The 25863-nt window shown below is 46.5% G+C and overlaps 1 protein-coding gene across 8 annotated transcripts; it reads right to left on the reverse strand.

Moving 5' to 3' along the window:
- Window positions 1-777: 777 nt before the first annotated feature.
- chd4b (chromodomain helicase DNA binding protein 4b) lies at window positions 778-22865 on the reverse strand. Of its 8 annotated transcripts, none has more exons than XM_030103048.1 (40): window positions 22641-22865; window positions 22110-22319; window positions 21485-21609; window positions 18560-18814; window positions 18330-18445; window positions 18140-18239; window positions 17819-18029; window positions 17620-17741; window positions 17416-17539; window positions 17161-17330; window positions 16236-16481; window positions 15773-15976; window positions 15472-15683; window positions 15139-15270; window positions 14945-15044; window positions 14649-14840; window positions 14146-14346; window positions 13021-13158; window positions 12795-12916; window positions 12548-12721; window positions 12233-12374; window positions 11891-12140; window positions 11661-11785; window positions 11473-11565; window positions 11240-11381; window positions 10869-11038; window positions 10544-10721; window positions 10043-10129; window positions 9149-9240; window positions 8888-9021; window positions 8605-8749; window positions 8352-8508; window positions 7745-7830; window positions 7393-7639; window positions 6990-7046; window positions 6234-6401; window positions 6020-6128; window positions 5648-5780; window positions 5335-5530; window positions 778-2129 (listed from the first exon to the last, which is right to left on the reverse strand). In XM_030103048.1, exons 2-40 carry the CDS (start codon window positions 22171-22173, stop codon window positions 1927-1929), a joined length of 5922 nt encoding a protein of 1973 aa, XP_029958908.1. In that variant the 5' UTR covers window positions 22174-22319; window positions 22641-22865; the 3' UTR covers window positions 778-1926. The 8 variants fall into 8 exon arrangements, with proteins under 8 accessions (XP_029958908.1, XP_029958906.1, XP_029958905.1 ...); XM_030103046.1 differs by having other exon boundaries at window positions 17161-17333; XM_030103045.1 differs by having other exon boundaries at window positions 10532-10721; window positions 22641-22864.
- Window positions 22866-25863: the final 2998 nt, after the last annotated feature.

Raw genomic sequence — 25863 nt, forward strand, 5'->3', positions numbered from 1 at the left:
GCCGTTTCAGGTCTGCAGGAAACAAACAACCTGTGAAGTGTGAAAGACAAGGTTACCTTTATGCAGATCTGCGGATTTCAAAGAGTGGAAAGGGTAACTCCCCGGGGGGCGTTGTGGGGGGGTTTGCAGAGGCAGGTAAAAAAAAACAACAAAAAAAAAAAAACTGGAGTTTTTTCCCCCCAAAGTAATGTTTAAGGAGAAATCATGCTGAAAGGGAAGAATCAGAGGGAACCGTTATTAAAACTCACATTTAACCATAAAATAAGCTTCTGTGTTCTCGGTGACAGAAACTTACCAGGTATTTAAAAAGAAAGAAGCTTTAAAAAAAAAAAAAAAAACAAGCACAAGAAAAGTGAAGCGTTAAATTCATCCAGGAAAAACTTCAACAACCGAAACAAAGAAAGAGTAACAACCTGTGTTTAGCGGCAACCGAGATTCTGCAATCATGGTTCTGTTTCTTCTTTCTGCTTTTTTCCATTCGGCGTCACAACATTTTGAGCAATACCTGTTTTTGATATTCAGTTTTAAAAACTCGTTTTTTTAATCAAATGTTTAAAAAAAAAGGGTTAGGGTATTATTAGGGAATTATTGGTTTTTATGAGTTTATTTAAATAAAAAAAAAACAGGCTGTTGAAAACACCTAAATGTATCTGCTTGTGTCTTATAGATAATAATTACAGTTGTGTAACAATCAGTGTTTATGTAGCGTAGTTCAAATAACCGCACAAAAATATCCACACTCACGTTTCCACGTAAGAATTTGACAAAAACTTAGAAAACCGTCGACTTTTTATTGTAGTTCTTAAAAACAAACAGCAACAATAAAAACAACAAGGTGGTGACCTTAATAATAATAATATCCCATAATGTAAAACAACATAGCAACAGACAGTAAGAAATTAAATTAACTTAAGATTGTTCTGGAAAACCGTCCCGTGCACCTAGAAGCGGCGGCGCTATTGCATGTTGGTAATCTGAGAAGACGTCCGAGGGGGCGAGTCGGCGGCGCGGGCGGCAGGAATGTCGAGGTGCTGGCTGGGGCGTGAACACGGAGAGCTGATCCCGGATCGAGCGGCCCGACGCCGGAGGTCGGAGGTTCGGCGGGGGGAGCGGGACGAGACGAGGTAACGGGCGGGACCGATACAAAAAAGTGGCGGTAACAGTCTGTCAGTGTCGGGGATTCTGCAGTAGAAGTGCACATCAAGATGCCCCGGTCAACACACACACACACACACACACACGCTGGAAAAACACACACACTTCCAATCCGCACGCAAACAAGGACACCAGAGGTGGATGACTTCTAAAATAATACAAAAAATAACATAAACATTGGTAGTGTGAGAACTTCCTAGAGGTGAGAGCGAGCTCAGAGAAATCCCTTCAGTTCTTCAACCGTCCCAAAGCTTTTCCGAAGCACCAGTAAACTCCACACATGCTGCTTTCTGTCCGCTCTATTGTACAGATAATTACACACACACACACGCTCGCACACACGCACGCGTTTGACCCTGGTGTGAGGACAGGCCCAGGGGAAGCGGCCTGCAGTCCAGTGCTCAGGACAGAGGAGCCGAGTCTGATTCCCGGTGGAGGAGAGAGACGAGAAGCGATTCGTCCGTTCGCTTCCGTCCTAAATCTACAGTTCCAGTCTTTTTTTTTTTTTGTTTTTTTTCCCGTTTTCTTTTATAACCGCAGAGTCCAGCCGCACAGCTGACGCTCGTCTGAGTCCGGAGATGGGAGGTGGATGCAGAGCGGGGGAGGACTAACCTGACGGTGCTGTACACGGCGGAGGGAGAGGAAGAGGAGGAGGAGGAGGAGGAGGAGGAGGAGGGGGAGGGGGGTGGGGGTTGACGTCTGCTACGTGGCGGCGAGGCGAGGCGAGGCGAGGCGAGGACGGCTGGCCTCCGTGGGTGAAAACGCCGCCGATCAGCGCGGCACCTGCATCTGCTGCGAGGGCTGGGACTGGTTCTGGGAGCCCACCTCGGGGCCCCGGCTGGCCAGCCGGCTCAGGATGTTCCTCTCGGACATCTGCAGCCGCACGGCCACCGGCGGTATCCTGGCGATGGTCGCCGGCAGGCGAGTGACGTCAGCCTTCATGTCGCTCAGCAGCTCCTCCAGCTGTTTGAGAACTGGAGACGGCGGAGGGAGGGTGAGAGTCTGAGAGCCGAGCAGATTCAACCTGACTTCTGGCTTAAACTAAAAAATAAGTTTCATCAAAAGGCCGGAGGGTGTGGACTGTTTTCCAAACATCTAACAGCTGTGTCGGACTGTCCGGATTAAACGGTGCAGTCCAAGTCAACATGATGAGTCCAAATTACACTCAAAACATGTAAACTAAATAAAAAATACCATTAAACTGACTCCTGGAATGAGTTTTCTGTGAGCACGAGGCTTTTTACTGACATTACAATTGAACTCCGTCATTAAAGATTCAGAGAAACAACATCTGAGCGTTAGGGATGCACATTTTATATATTTTTTTTATGACCGATAACCGACGCCCTTTAACCGGTTAATAACCGTTAACTGATAAGATTTAAGGCCCGTCCATGCTTCACATGTCTGCGTGGGTGTGCGTTGCGCATTGGGCTGCGCGGACCGATCCGCGGACGTCCGCGCAGCAGCCAGCTGACCGCGTTGCGCGCAGGTGACGCCGCATGCGGCAGAGCGCCACAGCAAACAAAACATGACGGTAAAAGTGAAGGCAGACGGAGCTCTAGCCTGATCGCTCCACACACCAGAGAGTGGAAATCTCGTGGACGGAGACGGCAGACTGTCTGGAGGGAGGAAAAGGTCTGTCGACAGAATTGCTCAGGCTAAATCAACTTTAATATTAAATGATAACGTACTGACAATGTATGTCCTTAATTTTCTCTAAATAATCTGTAATCTGTAGATTATCCATTGATAATCCTTTACGAGTGTACCATAATTGCACTACCGCGAAGGCGCAGCGTTTCCATCTGTCTCTGTTCTGAGCTGAAAAGGAATCTGGACCGCTCCAGGTATCTTTGACCAATCAGAAGAGCCCATGAGGCTCTAACCGTGATTGGTCGAGGGGCGTTCGTCGCACGTTCTTGTGGGAGGGGCTTAACTTGCGTGAGGGCGTGATGTCAGAGAAAACAGGACAGGATTGGCTGTGCTGGGTTTCAAATCGCCATCTTAGATGGGTCAAATCGCCATCTTGCTGAGGTAACCCTAAGCGAGATGGCGGAGATGCGGAATCCTGCCTACAGCACCTTTAACTGCGGATTTACAATGACTGAAAATTCTCATCTAAAATGTAAAAAAAGCAAGAAGATTTAGATATAATTAACAGTACTGTAGGCTTCAATCATCTATTGTTTTTTAAATTATGTCGAGAGCGAGCGCGCTGGTAATTTTTTTTTTGTGTGTGTTCTGATTAATTTCCTAAATAAAGTTTTAGCTTCTGAAATCCGATTTTTAAACAGTTCTGATGGAGCTTAATGTTTCTCTGGATGATGCGGCTTCACACCGAACCATTTCACTGTAAATCTGGACGACCCGCGGCGCGTCTGGAGATAAAAAATAATATTCAATGTAACGCCGGTTTTGTGCCACATGCGTAAATGCGCACAAAGATACACACCCTCCGCTACTGTACAACATGAAGGCAACTGGAATTAATCAGTGACTGAAGGTGTCATCTGCAGCGCCGTCATTGATATCTGTAATATAATGCCAGCGTGCTTGAAGACGCACGGGTTCTGTGGAGAGCTCCGCTCCAGCTGGAGTTTTTTAAAAAAAATAAGTAAATAAATAACCGATAGTATTAATCGGTCAAAGTTCCTGTTATCGGTTAAACGGTTAACCATGTGCATCCCTACTGAGCGTTATGCGTGTGTGCGTGTGTGTGTGTGTGTGTGTGTGTGTGTGTGTGTGTGTGTGTGTGTGTCTGCCCTGTGTTGTACACTGCAAAGCAACAAACATTCCAGATTAGACTTCACACCCTGCCTGAACTGAGCAGAATGTGAAGCTGAATATGCAGAAGTTGTAAATACTCTCAAGTGAAGAATGTTTCTGATTTGATTTTTTTATTTAATTTACAGGTAGAGAAAAGAAGGGAACAGATTTCAATACCTGTATTTACTCAGCTGGGGTCATTTTTGCCTGATATTATCACAGATACAGTCCACACCTGTTGCACACAGATGCAAGCTTCTGTTAGTCAGAAACTGCTGACCGATGCTGGAAAAACTAATCAACAGGAGGTTATGGAGTCAGTTCAGTGCTGAAACTTACGTGCATAGAAACCATAATAATCAGCGTGCATTAAGACCACTCTCTGAGCGCTCACTCTAACTTCGACACAGCCTTCTGTTAAAGTGGTTTGAACACAGCGGTGCAGAACTGGTCAGTTTCCCGGGAGGAAATAAAAAAGGAAAAGCCTTTTCATGTGACCATCACGGCTGAGCGTACTCCGTTATCTCTGTGATCTCTTTTTGATGGATCAGTGGGGCTGCAGTTTTTTTTTTTCCTCCAAAAGTCTAAAAAGTAAACACTGTTTGATTGTATGCTTTGTCACATGTGTTGTTTACGCTGGTTGCCATGGTGACAAACACCATGGAAGACTGCCCAAGATATGAGTTTCTCACTATTGAATTCTCCAGCAAAGAGTGACCGTGAGCGCGCTGGTTATTTCTGGCACTGAACTGACGCCATAAAAAGTTGTCTTAGAACTCTAAGCTGAGTGAAAAATAACAGCAGAAAATCAGCGACGGGCTGTTCATACAGCAAACACTCAACTCCTGTAAGGATCCAGCTCACACGGGTGGCAGGACTTTCTACATACATGCCATTCAAACATAATCTGGCAAGTAAAAAAAAAAAAAAAAATCACTCAGTAGAGTAATGATCAGGTGTAATAAAGTGTTTAGAAGTGAGAATAAACAATAAATAAATTGTATTTTCCCCGATATGATCGGCACCAATAAAGGAAGACTGGTTTCATGGCTTCTTAGCGAATAAGTCTCCTGAAGCAAAAGTAACTGAATGTGCAGAATGTGATGCTGATGTCCTTCTAGTCCTGACATTGTGTGCATCCTCTAAAGCAAACAGCTGCAGTAACTCAGATCCCTCTCCTTCAAAAAGTACCGTTCACACTTTAAATGCAGTCACTCCATTGATACCAGCTTGTCTGAAGAAGTGTCTGCCTGCAGCCGAGTCTGGGGACAACGACAATACATACCTATTGCTCTCAAAATATAACTTTGTGACTCATCGCATTTTAAAAGAAGTCAGCATACGATTCTAGAAATACGCTTTTTTTTTTTGCCGTAACTTATAAAAAGTGACGATTCTTCTGCCGTTTACCTTTATGCAGGACGGCGTTAGCAGGCTTGTTTCCCGACATGGACTCCTTGCTGAGGTGCTGGTGCGACTCGGCGAGACACTCCACCTCACTGAAGCGGGTGTTGAGCGCCATGGAGGGGTGCGCCGGGTCCTCCGTCATGTTCAGGTAGGCCGCCCGGCGAAGCTGCTCCTCGATGACCAGCGCCTGCTCCAGGAGCTGCAAGGGAGGCGGCGACACACGGGGGGGGGGGGGGGGGGGAACCCCGGTGAGAAACGAAACGACACAGACGCACGCAAAGACCAGAACCGGCTGAGGAGGAAACCGCCGCTTCACCTTGAACCTGCGGGCCAGGAACTTGTTCTTGATCTCCAGGAAGTTCCCTCGGCTCATCTCCCCCTTGAAGGGCTCGTTGAGGATGGCGAACCGGACGTCGTTCTGCACGTCCTGCCAGCGAGCGTAGCCGTGTCTGGGACGCCACAGTTAAAGGGAACAACGTTCAGGCCTGTGGACGGTCGAGCGTTTTGACTCGGAAGATATTTCTGAGTGGCATGATGAATATTTTTCTTTCCTCATATTGGAGGAAACCAATCGCCAGCTGCATACGGCTGGATGACCGATGGCAGCCAGGAGATCAATATTGTGGCAGTATTGTGTTTTTCCAGTCAGCAGGGTTTAAGATCTATGGCGATTTGTTGAAAGGGATACTGTATGATGCCGGCCAGCAGCCAGTAGTCATGGCGACGGTGCCAAATCTCGAAGGTCTTCTTGGTGACGGTGGCGGCCCGCTCCTCGTTCTGCCACAGAGAGTGGAGCTCTGGGGAGCAAAGGACAAAGGTCAGAGAGCAAAGGCAGGAAAAGAACGAGAAGTGAGCGAGAGGGATGTGTGTGTGTGTGTGTGTGTGTGTGTGTGTGTGTTCACCTGTGAATCCTCCATCTGCGATGTTGAACATGAACCTCTGTTTGGTGGCCTTCTTCTTCTCCTCGCTGACGTTAACCGCCGGCGCCGCGGCTCCGCCCTCCTTCGTGTTCTCACCGTTCTGCAGTTTTCCAGACTCGTCTGTTTTCACATCCTTTTCCTCTTTTTGCTCTACAGTAAGAAAGAACGAAAGAAAGAAAGAAAAAAGCAGTTTGAGGTTTTGGTGTTTTTTTTTTTGCAATGACAGGTTCATGACACTTTATGGTTTCTTCTGCTTCTGAGAAACAGTGAAAATCAAATTGATAGAGAGGAAATTGAAATACATCAGTGTATATTTATAAAACATACAAATGTTAGTATTTATAAAACCACTGTGAAAGAGGGAAACTCCAGAGCTGAATTAAATTATAATTGAATATTAAAAACATTTAAAATGTGAGATTAAAACTTAAATTAAGGAATATCACAGATAGAAAATTAAATGAAGCTTAACTAAAACATACAGAAAATCGGATCATGTAAATAGAGAAAACATCATTATCATAATAAATCACAGAGAACTAAACAGCCGAGTTCAAAGTCACATTAAAAACCCATTAAACATGATCAGGCTGTTTCGTCTGGGTGACTGTTCGGAGTGTTTTCACTCAAAGCAGCATCACCGCAAACTCCATCTGTTCATGAACGAACACACACACACACACACACACACACACACACACACACACACACACACACGGAGATGGAAATACAAATCACCTTTTTTCTCCTCTGTTGGTGAACTGCGGTCCATCTTCTCATCTTTGATTTCCTCCACTGAAACAAACGCAGCAAAGTGAAACTGCTGAAAACTTATATTTCTGGTTACTTCTTTTTATAAAATCATCCTAGTTTTGTGTCACAGAATGAGCGTCCTCTTTAACTGTTAGACATGAAAATGATGTGACAGTACAAGTCACCTTTATGATTGAGGTGAACAGTTTTGAACAGCTGAAGTGTAAAAGACCAAAGTAAACAGAAAATATCAAGTTTAGAAAAAAAAGAAAAAGTTCATATGAATCGTGCAACCTGAAATGACACATCTTGGGAAAAAATTAAAGCCGATTTCTGAGTTTTTCAAGTGGCATCGAAGTTGGGGCACTGTCACTGTCCTGTGTCTCACCTTTAGACTTGTCCTCCTCTGAATCGGCCTTTCCTTCTGAAACTTCGCCTTTAATGTCAGCAGATGAGTCTTTTTCTGCAGATTTCTCTTTCTCGTCTTTCACTTTACTCGTGTCTTCGGCCTCCTTCTCCTTCTCTTCCTCCCCATCGGCCTCCTTCTCTTTCTCCTCCTTCTCTCCAGCCAGGTCTCCTTCTTCTTTCTTTTCGACAGCGGGGGATTTTTCAGACTCGTCTGGGATTTCGATGATCTGGGCGAGAGGTGGATAGTTTCAGTGCAGGGACAATGAACAATAGCATGGTTTAGTGACGGCAGTAATGAATACGGCTGCGGGCGACTCGGGGGGAGAGTTTACCTCTGGCTCGTCAGTCTTTTTGGCTGCTTTGCCATCTTCTCCCTCCTTTTTCACGTCTTCTTTGTCCTCTGATCGCGACAAATCCTCTGAAAACAGACAACATTACAAACATGTTACAAACACTGAGATGTAAAAATTGTGAGGTTAGGGAAGCTTCTTTCCCACCGTCATCTTTTCATAAAGCAATGGACTATAAATAACATGTGGAATAACTTATGCTACTCTGTTTTTACATATTTATTCCCAGGTACTGCATTATCTGTGTTTTTATTGTTGATCATTCATCGCCATTTTAATCCTGCAGAGTTTCTCTGATGCAATTTACCTGGATGAAAATAAAGAAATCTGAATCTGAAAACACATCAGCTTTCCCATTGACATATCTTTGGATCAATGTTCACGAGGAAGTTCTGGTTGTGTCCACAAGAGGGCGGCAAACAGGCTGAAACCGGCTTTTTGGCAATATTTTCATGTCGGTAAAAGGGAAAGAGAAGCAGCTCGAAATGAGGATTAAAGTTAGAAATCAAGTGAGTTCGAATCTTCACTCGGCGTGTGTGTTTATAGGACTCGACTGGGGAAAACACAGTGTTGTGTGAGACGAGTTTACCTGGAACGGGAGTGTTTGGTTGCGTGTCTGCAGGCGTCCCGGTGGACGGGGTCTTTGGGTCTTCGCCTGCAGCCAAAGCTGCCGCCCGTTTGTTCTCCTCCAGCTCGGCCATCCAGGGCATCGACCACTGACCGTTCACGTGCTCGAACTCCTGCACCTGTTGGACAAAACACCGCGTCACTCCACCGCACGGATATCCAAATATCTAGAAGACCAGTCAAGTTTCTTTCAGTGCCGTTTTCTTTCTCCACACCTTCTTCCGGATGAGGGACATGACGCCGATGCGAGTCAGCACGTGCTGCCTCGACAGGCCCTCACGCGGGACGCCGTCGGCGAAGGTCTCCGCTCCGTCGGCGCCCGGCTCACAAAGGTGACGCATAAACAGAGACACATAGGCCCTACGCGCACACCAGGGAGGAAGACATACTGTTAAATAAAGTCAAAATCTCCGTGGAAAAGACACAAATTTCACAGGAATTAAAAAAAAAAAGTAAATACGAAGACGGAGAGACAAACATCATCGTCATCATACTCACTTGAACTCTTTCTCGGACTTTCCTCGCAGGTCCCTGACCAGCCACTGGTTGGTGAAGGCGTCTTGTGGCGGCATCCCATAACGCATCACTGCGTTCAGGAACGCTTTCCTCTGTCGTGCGTTAAAGCCCAAAACCTGAAATTTACAGAACGCAACAGAAATTACACATCTAAGCGACTTTTATTCTTTATATTAACAACTTATTTCTTAAGTTTACACGATATACTAAAAAAATAAATAAATAGAAGTGAAGAAAACTTGCCTCGATGTTCCCGCCGACCCGGGCCAGCAGTGGAGGGAGAGGCTTGTCTCTGTCGTTTCTCAGCCCTTTGCGGTTCGGCCTGCGAGCGTTCGCTGTGAGGAAGAGGAGAGACTACAAATTCAGCGCCCACTCCAACACCAGATTCCAGTGAAGCCATGCCGGTTCATGATCGTGTGTGCTCTTGTTGTCCTGGAGCGGCTGTGTGGGCGATCCGCTCACAGCTCACTGCGCCATCCTGACCCGATGAAGCTGTCCTGCCTCACCTCTAACGACGCTTTCAGGACATTTGCGACCCACCACACATTTAATTCGATACAAGTCAAACCGCAAAACCATAATTCCAAGAAACAACAACAAATCAGTAACAAAAAAAGAAATAAATAAAATAAACATCTTCTGGCTCCATATACATTAAATTGTGAAAAAAAATCTATGTCACATTTTATGAACTGAAAACACTCGAGAACAGTTTATGTTGAATGTTTTGGACAAAAATCAATTCAAACACACAACCAGCAGTTTAAAGTGCACAAAGACAGTTCATCCAGCTGAGAAACTGTCGCCTTTGCTTCTCTTTCCCTATTTCTTTGGCTTTGTCCTTTCAGTGTTGTTGACTCGCTGAGGAGGATATCATAGCTGTCGTCTCAATCTGACAGCGTATCTGCAGGGGCAGGTGGAGGGCGATTAGTGGAGGGGGCACGAAAAGACTCCTGAGCAGCTGCAACGATTGTAAACGAGAACGTTCATCACTGCGAGGAAGCTCCAGTCTGACATCCGTTCATCGTCTTCAATCACCGTGACCGGCATTAAACAAATGAGATGAGAGGGCTCGTCTTTGTCTGTAAATTATTAAAACCAGTTTACCTCCTGGACAACGCCCGCCCGCTCGCTCACCTTCAGTCCGCTCGTCGAAGTCCTCGTCGCCCTCCTCTGAAGCCACCGAGTAGTCGGACTGGTTGTCCGACTGATCCTCCTGCCAGTCTAAAGAGAGCACAGAAAAACGTTATAGAGGGAGGAAAGACGCAAAAAAGAACAGAGCCCTTCACCGCCTGGCCTTGATCTAAACATATTATCAATAAAAAGGAAGAATCTAAACTTCTCACACAAGCTACTATCTAATCGGTAGAGGAGAAAAAAATATTTAAAAGGTGTTAAAGTTAGGACCTAATATGAATTTGTATGTGTTCCCATTTAGATCCAACTTATGACGATAGAGTTAAACTTCTAAAGCAGCAAAAGCTAAAATTCTATAGTTTTAAAGCATAATCTACATTTTTAAAAAATCTGACATTTCTATGCTAAGACTATATAAACATTAAATGCACAAACAGCACTGCACAGCACGCACACACATGAAAAGGTTGCCGATATATTGTTCTGTACCCTGTCTTATACCTCGGTCCTCCTGGGAGCCGTCATTGTAGTTGACCGGCTTTCGAGTTCGTTTGCCTTTGCCCAGATTGCGGGCGAGATCCTCCTGCTGCTGCTCGTAGTGATGCCGGAGCAGCTTCTCCCAGTAGTCGGGATCAACGCTCTCTTCCTGCTTGATTACCTCTCTTTCCACCTCCTCCTCCTCACAGAAAGAAGATTTCATTGATGTCATGTCCACAAACAGCCGCGTTAAAATAAAAACCTGTGGGTTTAGCTTCCCTGTATTTTAACAGTTCATCTGAATTGAGGCTCAACTCAGACGCGCTTTGAGCGCGAGCTCAAATTTTACCTCGTCGTCCTCGTCTTTGACCACATACTGAGCCACTTTGAAGGAGCTGAGGTACTCGTTCATGCTCTGGAGCTCCGTGTCGTCGGTGGCGTCCTGGTTCCTGTCCAGCAGGCGGTCGATGGCGTGATCGTCGTAGTGGATCACGCTGCTGTCGTCTTCCTTGTTGTCCCCTGTGAGAAACCAGACGGGGGAAGGAAAAAGCCAAGAAACTTGAAGTTAGGACTGAAATATTTTTCACGAGGTCTGGTCGATTGATTAGAGGATATGAGAAACACAAAAAAATACTTTATCTGATTCTTAGACTCTGGTGTAATAAACAAGGTTTCTGAGATGCACTATTTTCCAGAGGTTTGATTTCAACTACGAACCACCTTCTCCGACTTCGTCCTTGAACAGCTCCTCGGTTCCGAACTTGAGGATGTCGTCCAGCTCCTGCTTGGACATGGAGCCTGTCTTGGAGCCGAGGCCGGGCCGCACCACCAGGTGGGTGAGCATCATCTTCTTCTTCGCCACCTGACAAGACAGACCGGCGGTGAGCGGGAAGATCAGAGATTCCTGACAGTGTAAATCTGGGTTTTAATATCCAGTGCTCCTTCTGACGGACCTGTGTGATCCTCTCCTCCACAGACGCTTTGGTAACAAAGCGATAAATCATCACCTTCCTGTTCTGGCCGATTCGATGAGCTCTGCTGAACGCCTGAGGGACGCAGACAGAGCAGGAAGCTAAATAAATCAGCTATCGTCCAAATAAAAAGGACGCCCAGGCGCGAGGCTGCAGCCCAGGGTTCCTACCTGGATGTCGTTGTGCGGGTTCCAGTCGGAGTCGTAGATGATGACGGTGTCGGCGGACGCCAGATTGATGCCCAAACCGCCGGCTCGGGTGGAGAGGAGGAACGCAAACTGCTGAGCGCCGGGAGCTTCAAGGAAAGAAGAGCAGCATTCAGATTAGAAGACACAGATTGCACGTCAGCTGTCCTGAGAGGCAAAGCAGGCATCTTGAAGTCCACGAACACGTGTCTCACCATTAAAACGGTCAATGGCCTCCTGTCTCATGTTGCCGGTGACGCCGCCGTCGATCCTCTCGTATTTATAGCCTTCATTCTCCAGGAAATCCTCCAGCAAGTCGAGCATTTTGGTCATCTGCGAGAAAACGAGGACCCTGTGTCCTCCCTCCTTCAGCTTCCTCATCATCTTCTGAAGCAGCATCAGCTTCCCTGAAGCCTTCGTCAGGGAGTTTCCTTCATACATGCCGTTTGGAAGTTTCGGTGCCTCCTGGGATTTGGGAATGATTCAAAATGTCAAAAAACTAAACGTGCTTCAATGCACAGGTATGACTGACTTGCTGTAATCCAGTGGAAACTCACAGTGGCGGCAGCTGGGAAGAGGTAGGGATGATTACAACACTTCTTCAGGTCCATCACTACGTTGAGGAGGGAGACCTGGTTTCCTCCGCCGCGAGTGTTCAGGGCCTCAAAGTTACGTGTTAGAATGAATTTGTAGTATTTTCTGGGTTGCAAAAAGGGAAAAATGGGAATAAAAAGGCAAGAAAGATTTTAAAAATTCATAAGTTTTGATAACAGAAACCAAAATCCGGAGAACATCTAAACTTTACTGAACGGTAATCATGAAGAAAACATCATGTAAGCTGGTTCCACTCTGAGGAATCTGTTTGGACTTACTTCTGCATTGGGCTCAGCTCCACTCGAACGATGAGCTCAGTCTTGGAGGGCATGTGTTTGAACACGTCCGCCTTCAGCCTCCTGAGCATGTGTGGTCCCAGCATGTCGTGGAGCTTCTTGATCTGGTCCTCTTTGGCAATGTCCGCAAACTCCTCCAGAAACCCTTCAAGGTTGCTGCAGAAGGCAAAGACCAATAAATACATAGAAATTGGCACGGCGTCCACGTCTCAGCACCAGCACTACTGACTTGAATCTTTCTGGAGTCAAGAAGTTCAGCAGGTGGAAGAGCTCCTCCAGGTTGTTCTGGAGAGGCGTGCCGGTCAGCAGCAGCTTGTGTTGCAGCGGGTAGTTGTTCAACACGCGGAAGAACTGGTCACAGGAAGAGAGACCAACAGAAAAATACATTAAAAAAATATATATACGGAAGGACTTCTGGACGACCTGATGTGATGAGCAAAAAGAAAAACACAAACCTTGGACTGATTGTTCTTTAGTCTGTGCGCCTCGTCCACCACCAGACAGGCCCATTCGATGGATCCCAGGACAGCCTGGTCGATGGTGATCAACTCGTAAGACGTCAGCAGAACGTGAAACTTGACCGTTGAATCTTTCTGTAAAACAAAAAGGAAGGAAACCTGACTTTAATTTGACTTTATTTCAACAGGGAAAGAAAGAGGAATGATGAAAGTAGACCTTTAAATACTTAGATATCCACTGGTAAACACAAGAAAACCAATGAATGTTGTAAAACTACGACTTTTTAACAGGAAAAGTCTGAAATATAGTTTCAGGGAAGGAAAATGTAACAGCTTTTAACTGGGTTTGCTAAAAAAAAGACTCTAGAGGTGTTTGAGGTGAAGAAAATGATGGCTCCTCAGTCAGATTGTGTCAGAGCTGTAGTCCAACAGCAAAACTTGGTTTCCATGAAGTTTTAAAGGTTAAAAGGTTAGACTGTCAATCGGTTTCAGCCTGAGGGTCTGAGGAGAGTCGTTCAGGAGTCAGGCCATGCAGAAAGTAAAGACTAAACTCCTATAATTCAACCCTAAAACAAACAGTCAATTTAAGAACCTTAAAACTGGATTAATTTATTTTATTTTCATGTATTTTTCTTATAATAATTCAGAATTCTTGTGGTTTGGCATTTATAAGATTGGTTCCATTTACAGATTTTTGATAAACACAATAATCTGAACAAGATGAAATAAAAGCAGAGGCGTGAGAGTCATTAACACTGAGCACTGCTCAGCAGAAGTCTATTCATAGCAGACAACCAATTTCTAAATAAAGATATTTTTCCCTCCTCATGTTGAAGAATAAAGGTCATTTATCTACATATGAGCTTGTAAATCAATGCTAAATACTCTGCAGTTGCAGCGTTGAACAGGAAATTGAATTAAGATGTTCCAAAGTGTAAGATCCTTCCTGCAGTCTCTGTGACTAGTTGGCCCTCTGGTGGTCAGATGGAATTTCTCACAGTCGACACAACTAATAAAGCAGCTCGTCTCTGATCTGTTGACTGAAATAGATCACATTCATCATGATATTTTTAACAGTTCTCCTTCATATTGACTCCTCTTGCCTGCTTCAGTGTTTCATACCTTCATTTTGGAAGCCTTTTTCCCTCCTCTGATGGCATTTCCCTCGAAGGAGAACTCGTTCTCTCTGATCACGGCTCTGCTGTCTTTGTCTCCGACGTAGGTCACCACATACATGTCGGGCGCCCACATCTCAAACTCTCTCTCCCAGTTAATGATGGTGGACAGAGGAGCGCTGACCAGGAACGGACCTTTGGAATGACCCTGTTGCAGTGAACCACACAGTCACAATCACCTCACCACTCTACTACAAAGGCACACCACCGAATAAGCAAGTAAATGATTGTCTCTGTCCTGCCCTGCCTTTAGGATCGAGTCCTTTACTTTGAACTGATCCCCTTTAATGGGCAGATTTTCTGTATGTCACATGTCTGAAACCCAAACCGCCAACACCGATTGAGAGAGGAGGGCAGACCGGACAGGACTCAAGAAAAACATTGTTTTTAAGAGTTAATATTTTACTGAAAACAACACTTGGATTAAGTTTTAATCCTCGCAGAACTCACCTCCTTGTAGAGTGAGTAGAGGAAGACGGCCGTCTGAACGGTCTTTCCTAAACCCATCTCATCGGCCAGGATGGTGTCGGTGGCCTGAGCCCAAGAGAACCGCAGCCAGTTCAAGCCCTCCAGCTGGTACGGGTGCAGCGTTCCTCCCGTGCTGTCCAGGTATTCGGGCTGCCGATCAAACTTGCTGGTGGGCTGTGGGTAAACGAAGCAAACACCTGTCAGGGTCTATATCGAGCAGGTGGGCGTTGGTACTGTCATCGGTAATCCGCTGGCATGTTCCCGGTTTATACACTTACATCTACCACCGGATTGGCCGGTGGTCGCTCGGCCTTCTTCACTTTGACCTGTTTCTTCAGCTTCTTTCCAGGTCTGCCCTCCTCGCCCACCATCAGCTCTCTTCAGAGAGAGAGAGAGAGAGAAAAAAAACATGTTTTTAAACGGCGTTTAAAGCGTTCCAGTAAATCATGGCAGACTGAGACCTGCAGCTCACCTGTGATTCCAGTATGTCTGTTTGTAGGTGTCGTACTCGGGAATGTCCATGTCTTCACTCTCCCAGGTGGACTGGTCATACGGCAGGTCTCTCCATTTGATCAGATAGTGGACGTTGTTCTTTTTGTCGACACTAACATGGTACAAAAAAAGGGACAAAAAAAGGGAGTATAAATCTCTATTTGTTTGCTTGCCCAGTTTTAATTATTTCATTAGTACAATGTCTGTTTCTAATTGCAGTTCATTTTGAGAACAGCATGTACATGAACTACATGAACTAGACATCTGATTGTTTTCATATATTAATACAAAGACTGTGTTTCGTGTGTGTTACCTGTGGTTCAGGATGCGGTGGATCATCAGCCACTCCATCTTCACTCCGTAACGGTAAAACTCCTCCTCCATGTGGACAAACAGGGGATCCTTGTTCTTCCTCTTGGTGCTCTTGTCATCGTCTCCCTCTCCCCCAAAGTCGACCGGCGGTGGTTCGTCCATGTCAGTCTTCCTCTGGTAGTTTCGAAACATCACCTGGCAGTTCAGCTCCAGCTGGAGGAAGTAAGAATCGGTCTTAATACTCCCCCCAAAAAATACCAGGACTTTTCTGTATTTCTATGGGGAGTGTGTGTGTGTGGTACCTGTAGCTCCTGCACCCAGGAGCAGTGCCAGTAGGACATGTTGCACCATTTCACAAAGAACTCTCTCTCCCTGCGACCCGCCAGCGGCGGCGGATCGGGCGCGTCGGCGGCCAGGTCAGCGGGCCGGGGGACGGGCGTGGGGGCCGGAGGCTCCCCCCAGCGCCAGGTTAAGACCTTCTGCACTTTCCCCTTCATCGGTGGACACTGATGGAGCAGATATGGAGTAAGACATGCTGAGCGTTAAATAACTGAATTCTACACTTTTACGCCACAAGAAATAATCAAAACAAAAATTTCAGGAGTTCCTCTTTTTTAATCTGGACTTCTTCTGGTATACGCATCAAGACGGAAAAAAAAAAAAAAAAAAAAAAGGTCGTTATCTCAAGCTCAAGTTGGAATTTGTAATGCACATGCACGCCCACGTGAGCACGCGCAGACTCATGCGCCAGTGCACAGCGCGCACCTTGCAGCGGGGGCAGATCCACTCTCCGTTGGGGATCTCGGGGAGAGGAGGGTTGAGGCAGTGGATGTGGTAGGAGGAGGGGCAGGTGTCACAGCAGAGCAGCTCCCCGCCGTCCTTACACACACGGCAGAACTCGATGTGGTGGTCGTCCTCCTCCTCCATCCCTTCGTCTCTCCTGTCGTCGTCATCCTCCCCCTCGGCCTCGGACAGATCGTCTCTGGCCTCCCACTGGATCCCCTCCTTCTCCTGGTGGCAGAATTACAGACAGGAGGTGGTGTGTGTGTGTGTGCATGTGTGTGTGTGTGTGTGTGTGTGTGTGTGTGTGTGTGTGTGTGTGCGCGTGTGTGTGTGCACAGGGGAGGGGGATGGGGGGGCAGACGGGCAGGGAAGGGAAGGTATGCGGAACGGAGTGAAAGGAAAAAGGGGAGGAGTGTGTGTGTGGGGGGGGGTTGAGAGTGACGGGGTGGGGGTGCAGTGCGTGCAGTGCGTGCACGCGTGCGTGTGCATGTTTTTCGTGTGGAGCCAAACAAGGAGGGAGGGAAGGGAGGGGAGGAGCAAGGAGAGGAAATGGAGGATGGGGGCAGGGGGTGGGCAGAGGGGGGTGGGGGTGGGGGGGGTGAGATGTGTGGTGGGGAATAGGAGAGGACAGACAGGAACATGAGGGAGAACGGGGGGGTGGCGGTGGCGGTGGGGGTGGGGGTGTGCAGAAAAAAGGACAAAGAGAAAAGAAGAACACATAAAATTGGTTGAAATCACATCGAGCAAAGTCCATTTCCTGACAATCAAGTCTTCAACTTTACGGAAAGACTCTTTTCACACAAAGGTGTTTCTGAGCGAAGGCCAATTTTCATTCCTCGCTTGGAGGGAAAAAGGCGCAAACGTCCTAATGGTCTCCTGCGCCGCCCCGAGAGGTCACGGTACTCACACAGTGTGGACAGCTCCACTTGCCCTCGGGCGCCTTCTCCATGTCTGGGTCCAGACACACCATGTGATAAGCTCTCGGGCAGGTGTCGCACAGAATGATCTCCCCTCCCTGCTGGCAGACCTCGCAGTAGTCCTGGTGGTCCGTCTCGTAGCCGTCGCCGTCTTCTGTCTCTACTGAGGAAGACCGGATTCCAGTCACGCCAACGGACGCGAGACATCCTTCGTTATGTTGTTTTCGTGCTACGGCCGTGCCCACCTTTCTTTTTCTTCTTTGCGCTCTTCGGCTTCTTCTTGGGGCGACTGCTGCGGTTAGAGCCGTCAGACACTGAGAAGCTCCCGTCGTCGAAGTCACTGTCAGCGTCGTTTTCATCTTCGTCGCTCTGAGAAGACGACAACAGTTAACCACGATCAATACTCTGATCCAAAGCAAATGAAAATTGAAGTAAATGTCGTTTCTTACAGAGGAGCGCTTCCTCTTGCTGTTCAGGCCCCCAAGTTTGATCTTGAGAGGAGCCACCTTCTTGGGTTTGGGTTTGGGTGGAGGTTTAGGCGTTGGCTTCGACCTCTTACGAGCATTTGGACCTGAGAAAACAGAAACCTATTATGAAAATACTTTTCTACAAAACACGACACACCGACTGACAAAAGCCGAGCTTCACCTTTGCCCTCTTTAGTCTTGGCCTTGCGCAGTGGGGGTGCCGGGGCTGCTGGGGGTGCAGCAGCTGTCGGAGCGGCGGCGGGAGCAGGAGCAGATGCAGGCGAAGCAGCGGAACCGGTCTCCCCCCCGACGTCCGTCCCCGCAACCACCATGTTCTCCACAGCTGCAGCCACGTTGGCAGCTGCGAGCGCCGCGTTAGCGGTGGCGCAACCCTGCAGCGCGGAGCGAAGCACGACGTGAGAACCAGCTCCCAAAAACTCTTACATAAAACAACTTCTACTCTTAAAAAAAAAAAAAGTAACTGTCACTGAAGCTGCAATACCTTTAGAGGATTGTTGGTGCTGAATTCTCGCCACTTCGCCATCATTAAAGTCATCATCTTGGACACTGCAATTTTGGGGTTCTTTGCTGCAATTAGAGGCCTAACGACAAAATAAAATATGATGATTATTTTAAAGGTTGGAAACAGATAAGAATGTCACTTTGTAATATATAAACCAGGGCTTCTCCACCTGACAAACTGGCTGAAGGCCTTGTAGTTGGTGAGGGAGCTGTAGTCTTCCTGAGTAAAGACGTGGTCGATATCCTTCATGCCCCAGGCCTCCAGCAGCTGGGTGGAGCTTTTAGGCTGAGGCGACGAGTCGCGAGAAACAAACACAGGAAGGCAAGTTTCGCATATCAAACTGTGCACAAAAACAAAACACTCCACACTCGGGCAGGCCCGGCCCGGCCCGGCGTTTACCTGGCAGTCGTCGTCATCGTCGTCGTCGTCTTCTGGCTCGGGCTCTTTGCGTTTGCTCTTGGAGCTGGAGGCGCCTCCTTTCTCTGCTGCCGAACCTCCTTTCTTCTTGTCTTTGGCAGAGCTGGACCGTTTCTTCTTTTTCCTCCCGGGGGCATAATCACTTCCTTCACTCTCCGACCGCATACCTCCCTCATCTGCATCCCGCTCCGCTGTTTCCACTCCGATCAGGTGCTCCGGGGAGCTGACTGGCAACTCCTGCAAGACAAAGGAGCACTTCACTCGTGACACTAACACACCCGTGCTTACATAGTCTTTGTTGACCAGGAAAAATTAAAACACGCGTTTGTCGTTTTGTTGCATTTGAAGACCAAGGCTTCACTGTTCGGGCCGAAAATGTGAAGTCACTGGACTTGGCACCGTCGTTCACAGAGCCGCACTGGTCAATACATGACTCATCACTAATTTCTGATGACGGGGGAACTGTCAGTCACCGAATGTGTTGGTCAGCTGAGAGAAACCAGCTTGATTTTAATCATCTTTTACATTTTTCAAGCAAAAACACTCGTTTTATCTTTTTAGAAACTGAAATCTTTCTCATTTTGGATTTATGATTTGAAAGAAGCACTCAAAGCATTTGATTGATATTCAGGAAAGTGTTTAGTTGTGTTTTTATAAATACATGATGAGTAATTAGTTAAGTGAGCCACTAATGGTCAAGTACAAGAAAGGACAACTGGACTAGTTTATTACCGAGCTGAAATATAATCAATCACATTTGGTAGTTTTATGTGTGCATAGTAAATCAGTCAGCAATGAATTAGGGATATGGAACATTTTATATTTTTGCAAATATTAGCAAAGTCTTAGCAAAAGAAACTTGCAAATATGTTCTCCTTGTGTCGGCCACTGCTCGGAGAGCAGCAACAATGTGATTTCAAAGCTTTTAGGTACGAGTACCTCTGGTGTTCGGTCGTCTACGGCGACTCAAAACACAATCTTGTGGTCCAAATTGGGCCGGAGCTGCGTGTCTTGCAGGCTTAATTCAGTGAAGCAGTGCATCTTTAAAGCCACTTTCACACTGCCAGGTTGTTTTAGGGGTGTCGCGTCTTTATTCTGACTACCAGTCTGTATAGACGATGCAGAGGCAGAACAGGAGGGTTATTGCTGTTGCACCACTGTGGCGCTTCAGTTCTGACATCGCACTAACGAGGGACACATCGCACCTCGATCACGTCTCTGTTGTGGGAAGCCAACGCGCTGTATCAAATCACAGGCTGGTCCACAAATGAGAGGCTTTAGGTTGACGTCATGACTGCTGCTTTTGTCACATTTTGTTGAATGTAAAAGTCACGGTAAAGTCGTGGGTATCCAAAGCAGAAAGTTGCAGGTGCAATTCTCACTATGGTCACAATAGTGGAGCAAGATATTTTCACACATCTGCTCTGATTTACACTGTTTTGGATAAGAATCTGCCAAGATTTCTAACAATTTCACAAGCTAATTAAAGGGACTGAATTCAATTTCATTTCTGAAAACAAACTCACCACAACATAGGATATATCACAACAATCTTAAGTCATCCAGTACAACAGGTCTGACATTAATTTAATTCTTACAGAAGTTATCGTGAATAGTTCATTTTGGTTTCAGATCAGAGAGGTTTTAATGTAGCTACGTTCCATTTTTAGATTGGAGCTTGCAGCTGAGTTTAGCCGGACAGTGTTTTCATGCCTGCGTGATACTGAGAGCTACTTGACAAATTCTGCCTCTGTTTATTTGTTAATGAGGTGTTCAAATTACATCAAGACTACAACTTCGGCAATGAAGCCAAACTGAACATTATTATCTTTGTATCATCATCATTTATATGAAATGGAGCCCACTCTTAGATCATTACTGCCTTTACACACTCACGCACACCAAAACAGCTGCCATGCAAGGTGATTACCCTTCATTGATAGCCACACTGAGCTTCAGTGCCTTGCCAAAGGACATTGGGCCAAAGAGCAAGCTGTGACCGTTTCTAAACCTGAACCATGGACTCCTGAACCCATTTTATGACCAGACTGTATTACCTTACGCCATGTAACACTGACTGGTGTTATCTAGTTAGTGTGTAGTAAAGATATGAAAATATCAACATAAACTCCAATCTTTTCCACCAAAAAAGCTATTTACATCATATATTATTGACAGTGTTTGCATTTGTTTTATTCATTGCGACGGATTTTTTTTACTGTTGCACAACAGTCAACCTAGATATAAAAACATTTTTTTTATATTAATTTTCTGCTCTAAACTGATTCCGATTACTGTTTTTCTAACCATAATCAACATATTCAGTAGCAGTGTGTTATCACTTCTATCATCAATTGCTTTAGATGTTAATGGATTTGTGAAAGCGTCTACAGGTGGAGACTTCAAATACAGTGCTGTGCAAAACTTGTCTGCATGCACCTGATTTGTTCTCGATTCATCAAAATAATCGCAATTATTAAGTGAAATGACATTACATACTATGTTAGAGTATAAAGACAAATCAAGAGTCTTGACAGTTACATATTTTGGGATTACAAGAAGAGACAGAAGAATTTGAGCATGTGTGCATGCACGAATGTCCAGAGCTCATCCCTGAGAGATGGATATGAAATATCCCTAAAAGCTATCAGCTGGCCTGCTGACTGAAGAACTGATGCTGTTTTGGTTACAAGGTTTGATCTCACTGAATATTGATGATTTCTCTGCTGTTCATTCACTTTGCACAGTGTTCAGTGAGAACAATTAACACCTCCTATTAGAGTTTTCACTATGCAAACACTGTGATTGCTTTTTTCTTTTATTTGCTTTTGCCTCTAACTGTATTTCATTATCAATTTATTTTAGAGCGTGTTAAATGTGGTGGTGGCCGCAGTGTGAGGTCCTCACCTCCCGGACGGGTCTCTGTCTCTTGCTGCTGCGGTTCTCCCGGCTGCTCTTCTTGGCTTTCTTCTTCTTCTTGGACTTGGGCAGCTCGTCCAGGTCGGACACGGCGTCGTCCTGCTCGTCCTCATCTGCCGGAGACACGCTTCGCTGTCATTACTGAACGGGAGGACGGACGGACGCACGCGGGCGGACGGACGGACGGACAGCTCTCTGCAGGCCTGAGGGAGAAAACCAGCCCGCGCACCGCTGGCACGACCATGATAGCACGAGCGTGCACGCACGCACGCACGCAAACACGCGCGCGCGGCGAATGCCACAACAGCACGGGTTCAAACTTGTCGGTTTTCCAGCCCCCGAAACTTTGACAGCTCACGCCCACACTCGAGAGCACACGTCGGAGGACGGCGGGACGCGAAGGGTTAATCCAATAAGGGAGCAAACTCTCAACTCCGGCTCGCCAAGTTAGCTTAAGTGATCTATCATGGCGAGTGACGGACGGCCCGAGCGGACGACTCCAGGCTAGCAGGGGCTAGCGCTAGCATCGCGGTGAAGGCGAGCTCAAGTTACGGAGATGGACCTTCTTCACGGGGGGAAAAAAAACTGCACGCACGCACACGGGCGAGCTTACCGGGAATAAGTGAGTGCTCCTCGGCGGCTCCGAAGTCCTCCCTCTCATCCTCGCTACACGACATTTTCCCGGCGTTTCAATATTATTCCTTGCTGGCCGGATTAATCCCTCCTAAACCTTGCTCCTCGGTCGGCGAGGGAGGAGGGAAAATGACGTGGGACTGGTGGAGAATGGACCGGGGGTGTCCGGGAGGGGAGGGGGTGGTGGGTGCTGCGAAGAAAATAAATAAATAAATCAATAATTATACATGGCAATAGCTGGGCGCTGTAAAAATAGACTCAATTTCTTTTCATCTACAATGTGTAATTAGCCACCTGCCTACTCAAACAAGTTGGATAACTAGATTATGAACGCTTTGACATGATCCGCTCTTCATTTGCAGGTAGACCCCCCCTCCTCCTCCTCCTCGCACGGGGGAGAATGAAGTAAAGTGAAGCACCCGCCGTGTATTTCTAACGCGGGCTGCAAAATCCACCTTGCCGACTTAAAAGCGGCGCATGAGAGAAAAGTTCAAGCTTTACAAACCCCTACCTCCAGAAATGGGAAACTTGCTGTAGTCGAGGTGTGCGCCCTCTCCCTCTCTCGGTGCGAGAAATAACAGCAATCAGCCCGCTCGCGGTGTCATGGGGCGTTCATTCATTAAAGCCAGCGGTCAGCGGGGCTTTTTTCAAAAAGACGAAATGAGCCGCCAATGACCCAAAACACGCCGCTCCGTCCCCTCGCTTCTCTCTCCCCCAGCCTCACAGGCAGCGCTTAGCTAACATCCTCACAAACACACAAAGGGGGCAGACATCCCATAATAATCCCCCCTCCCACACTCACACAGGACTCTGCATAGTTACCTCGCAACGGACAGACCATAATACTCAGTCTGCCCCCACCCCTCCTCCACCACGCGCGCACGCACGCACGCACGCACACTACCACTACTAGACATGCATGCACCACACTCATTGCATGCACACTCCTTCCCCTTTCCACTAGTAGTCCCAGCCCCCTTAGCAACCTCGTTGTCATGGTGACACCCCCCCCTCCCTCCCTTGCACTCTGACAGACCATAATAGTCCAGCAGTGGCAACATACATCCCATAATATACAACTCCTAAAAAGACAAGGAAGAAAAAAGCAGCAGTCAGATGGTCTCCAGGGGAGCTCAGATCCACTGGTGACAGACCATAATACTCACCCAGCATCCACCTGGTAGTAAGCATGACTACTCCAAGAAGTCAAAAATCCTTCAGTCTTGCCCCCCCTGTGCACAGCGCAGGTGGAACGCATGCCAGCGGCGCCGGCTGCAGGTCAGACTGGATGTGTGTCAGACGGTTTGACGTTGTGTCCCTGAGACGAGCCGAGGCCTCCTGTCACAGCGGAGCGATCAGAGCCGGCCTGCATCCAGGACCCCGGACTGACGGGAGACATCGCTGGGAATTCCTGCAACTCAGAACAACAAGTGTGTAAAAGTCGCATGTCACACCTGCATCCCGATTGGATGCTGATGATTGCATGATGCAGGTCAACAGTGAGTAAAATGATTCATAAAAACGCTGCTTCGGGTTCTTTTCACATGACAAGAACTGAGACTTGAGTGACTGCAAATCAATGACCCATGAACACAAATGGAATTATTGCCCGACTTGGTTCTGGTGCTGCAAATTTTTCCAAAACATTCCCACAAAATAAATAAATCCAGCCATTAAACAGTCAGTCGTCTCAGCAGAATTTGTTTTGTTCACACTGAATGTATCTAAATGTTCAGATAATTCCAATAAAAACACAAAACGAACTCAGAAAAGATTGATCATCCAAATTACAGATTTACTGATAAGCTGGGAGAAAGGTACACTCAATTAACAATGACCAAATGATGCTTTTCACGCCACTTAGCATCCCTGAAGTGAGAATGAGGCCTCCTGTCCTCATTAACACAGCAGGACTGGACCATCGAAGCCGATATGACAGCAATGACATTAATCAGATTGTGTATGGTCAATTTGCTCTGGAATAACACAGAACAAAGCATGTCACACCTGTATCCTGGGTAAATGTTGAAAGATCCGGGTCAAAGGTGAGTAACAGAATTGTTAAAAAAAAACCTACAAAATGCTTCTTTTACGTGGTTTTTGCAGTATAGTGAGTAAAACACGAGTCTCACGGAGCCATGAAGACTAATGAAGGATTACCTGACTCAATTCTGGTGTGGCTGCACATTGTAATTTCATGCCCCTTATTTACCAAAATACTTCCTCAAAATGAACAAAAAGTGGCCACGGAAGAGCAATTTGTCTCACCAGGGTCGATTTTGTTCAATGTGAAAGCTTTTTAATCTGCAAATAATCCAAATAGCTCAGGAGGAGCACTCGGAGGCTGAATATGAGGCTGATCACCCTGAATGTAGACTTATTGATGCATTATGAGACGAGTAAACGCCGTCAACGTCAACAAAATGATGCTTTTGATTCTGCTTGGCTTCCCTGAAGTCAGAACGAAGCCTCCTGGCTGAGTGAGTACTCACAGCGGGACCGGACCGAAGACGCCTAATTGACAACAAAGACATTAATCAGATCGTCCACGGTCGATTCTCCCAGCTGCAACGCGGCTTTACAGTCTGGAAAACCGCGATGGTGATGATAAGAATGTCCATCTCACCTCCAAGCTGGTTGAAACTTGTGAGATACAGGCATAAGAGTGAGGGCCATTAGAGAAATGGTGGATAAATAGCCCTGCTTACCAGTTCTGTGGTCGTTTTCCTGCTCTCTCATAGTTCCTGGATGTGAATGCACTGATCACGATGGCATCTGATTCTGCAGACACTATAAAACATGATGATATTGCAGTTTGTGACTCAGGCAAAGTGGTAAAAACAGTCAGATTCACACAAATTACATAATTTGATGGTCAGTTGTCCACAGACCGGCCATAACATTAACACCTTTAGGTCCTTTCATGTCGCCTGAGCAGCCGTGACCCTAAAGGTTCTCACAGGGGAGGGGACTGTAGATCTGCTATATCTGTCAAACTCTTTCATGAATAAAGTCATATTCTTTGCCAAACAATGATTTCAGCTCAACAGGTCTGGTTTGCTGCTTGAAGATATTGCAGCAAAAAAGTCACTTTGGTCAGATCACACTGTATTTCCTGAACATGAGCTCCGATTCAGGCACCTGCAGGTTGCATTCAACTAATCCTGTTCCATCAAACTTGCATGTTTGAAACGTCTTTCTTCCACTTTAGACCGCTGTGAAGTCATTGCTAATGTGCAATAAGAAGACAATGAAAGTGACATGTTTCACTAAAACATGCAAAAACATGAATAATTTTAAAAATGGTTAAAGAGGGGAGAGTAACTTCAGCATAGCGGAATATTTTATGTTGTCTCCTCGTGAAAAAACAATGAAATGTCAAAAATGAAAGTCCTCTATTTTCAGCAGTTTGCATGCATCCAGTCTCACTGCATGACTTTGACACTAATGGTAATTCCTCAATAATGTAGTTAGTTCTCTCCGTGGCATCCCCTGTGTATCACCCTCAGTCTCACAGTTATGTCTGCTACTCATACTGAAATAGCATGATCCACAGTGGATAATATTATAGGTAACAGCAGTTTCTTTGATAGAAAATAACACAACAATTACATTCCTAATATTCAAGATTCACTGTGTCATCCCACAGGCTGAATTAGACCCTCTGGAGAGCTACTTCTTTGCGTGATATCCCTGGTCTAGTATTATTTTATGTTAGATGTTTCACAGTTCTT

The sequence above is a fragment of the Salarias fasciatus genome, chromosome 11, assembly GCF_902148845.1.
Source record: "Salarias fasciatus chromosome 11, fSalaFa1.1, whole genome shotgun sequence".
Classification (NCBI taxonomy): Eukaryota; Metazoa; Chordata; class Actinopteri; order Blenniiformes; family Blenniidae; genus Salarias; species Salarias fasciatus.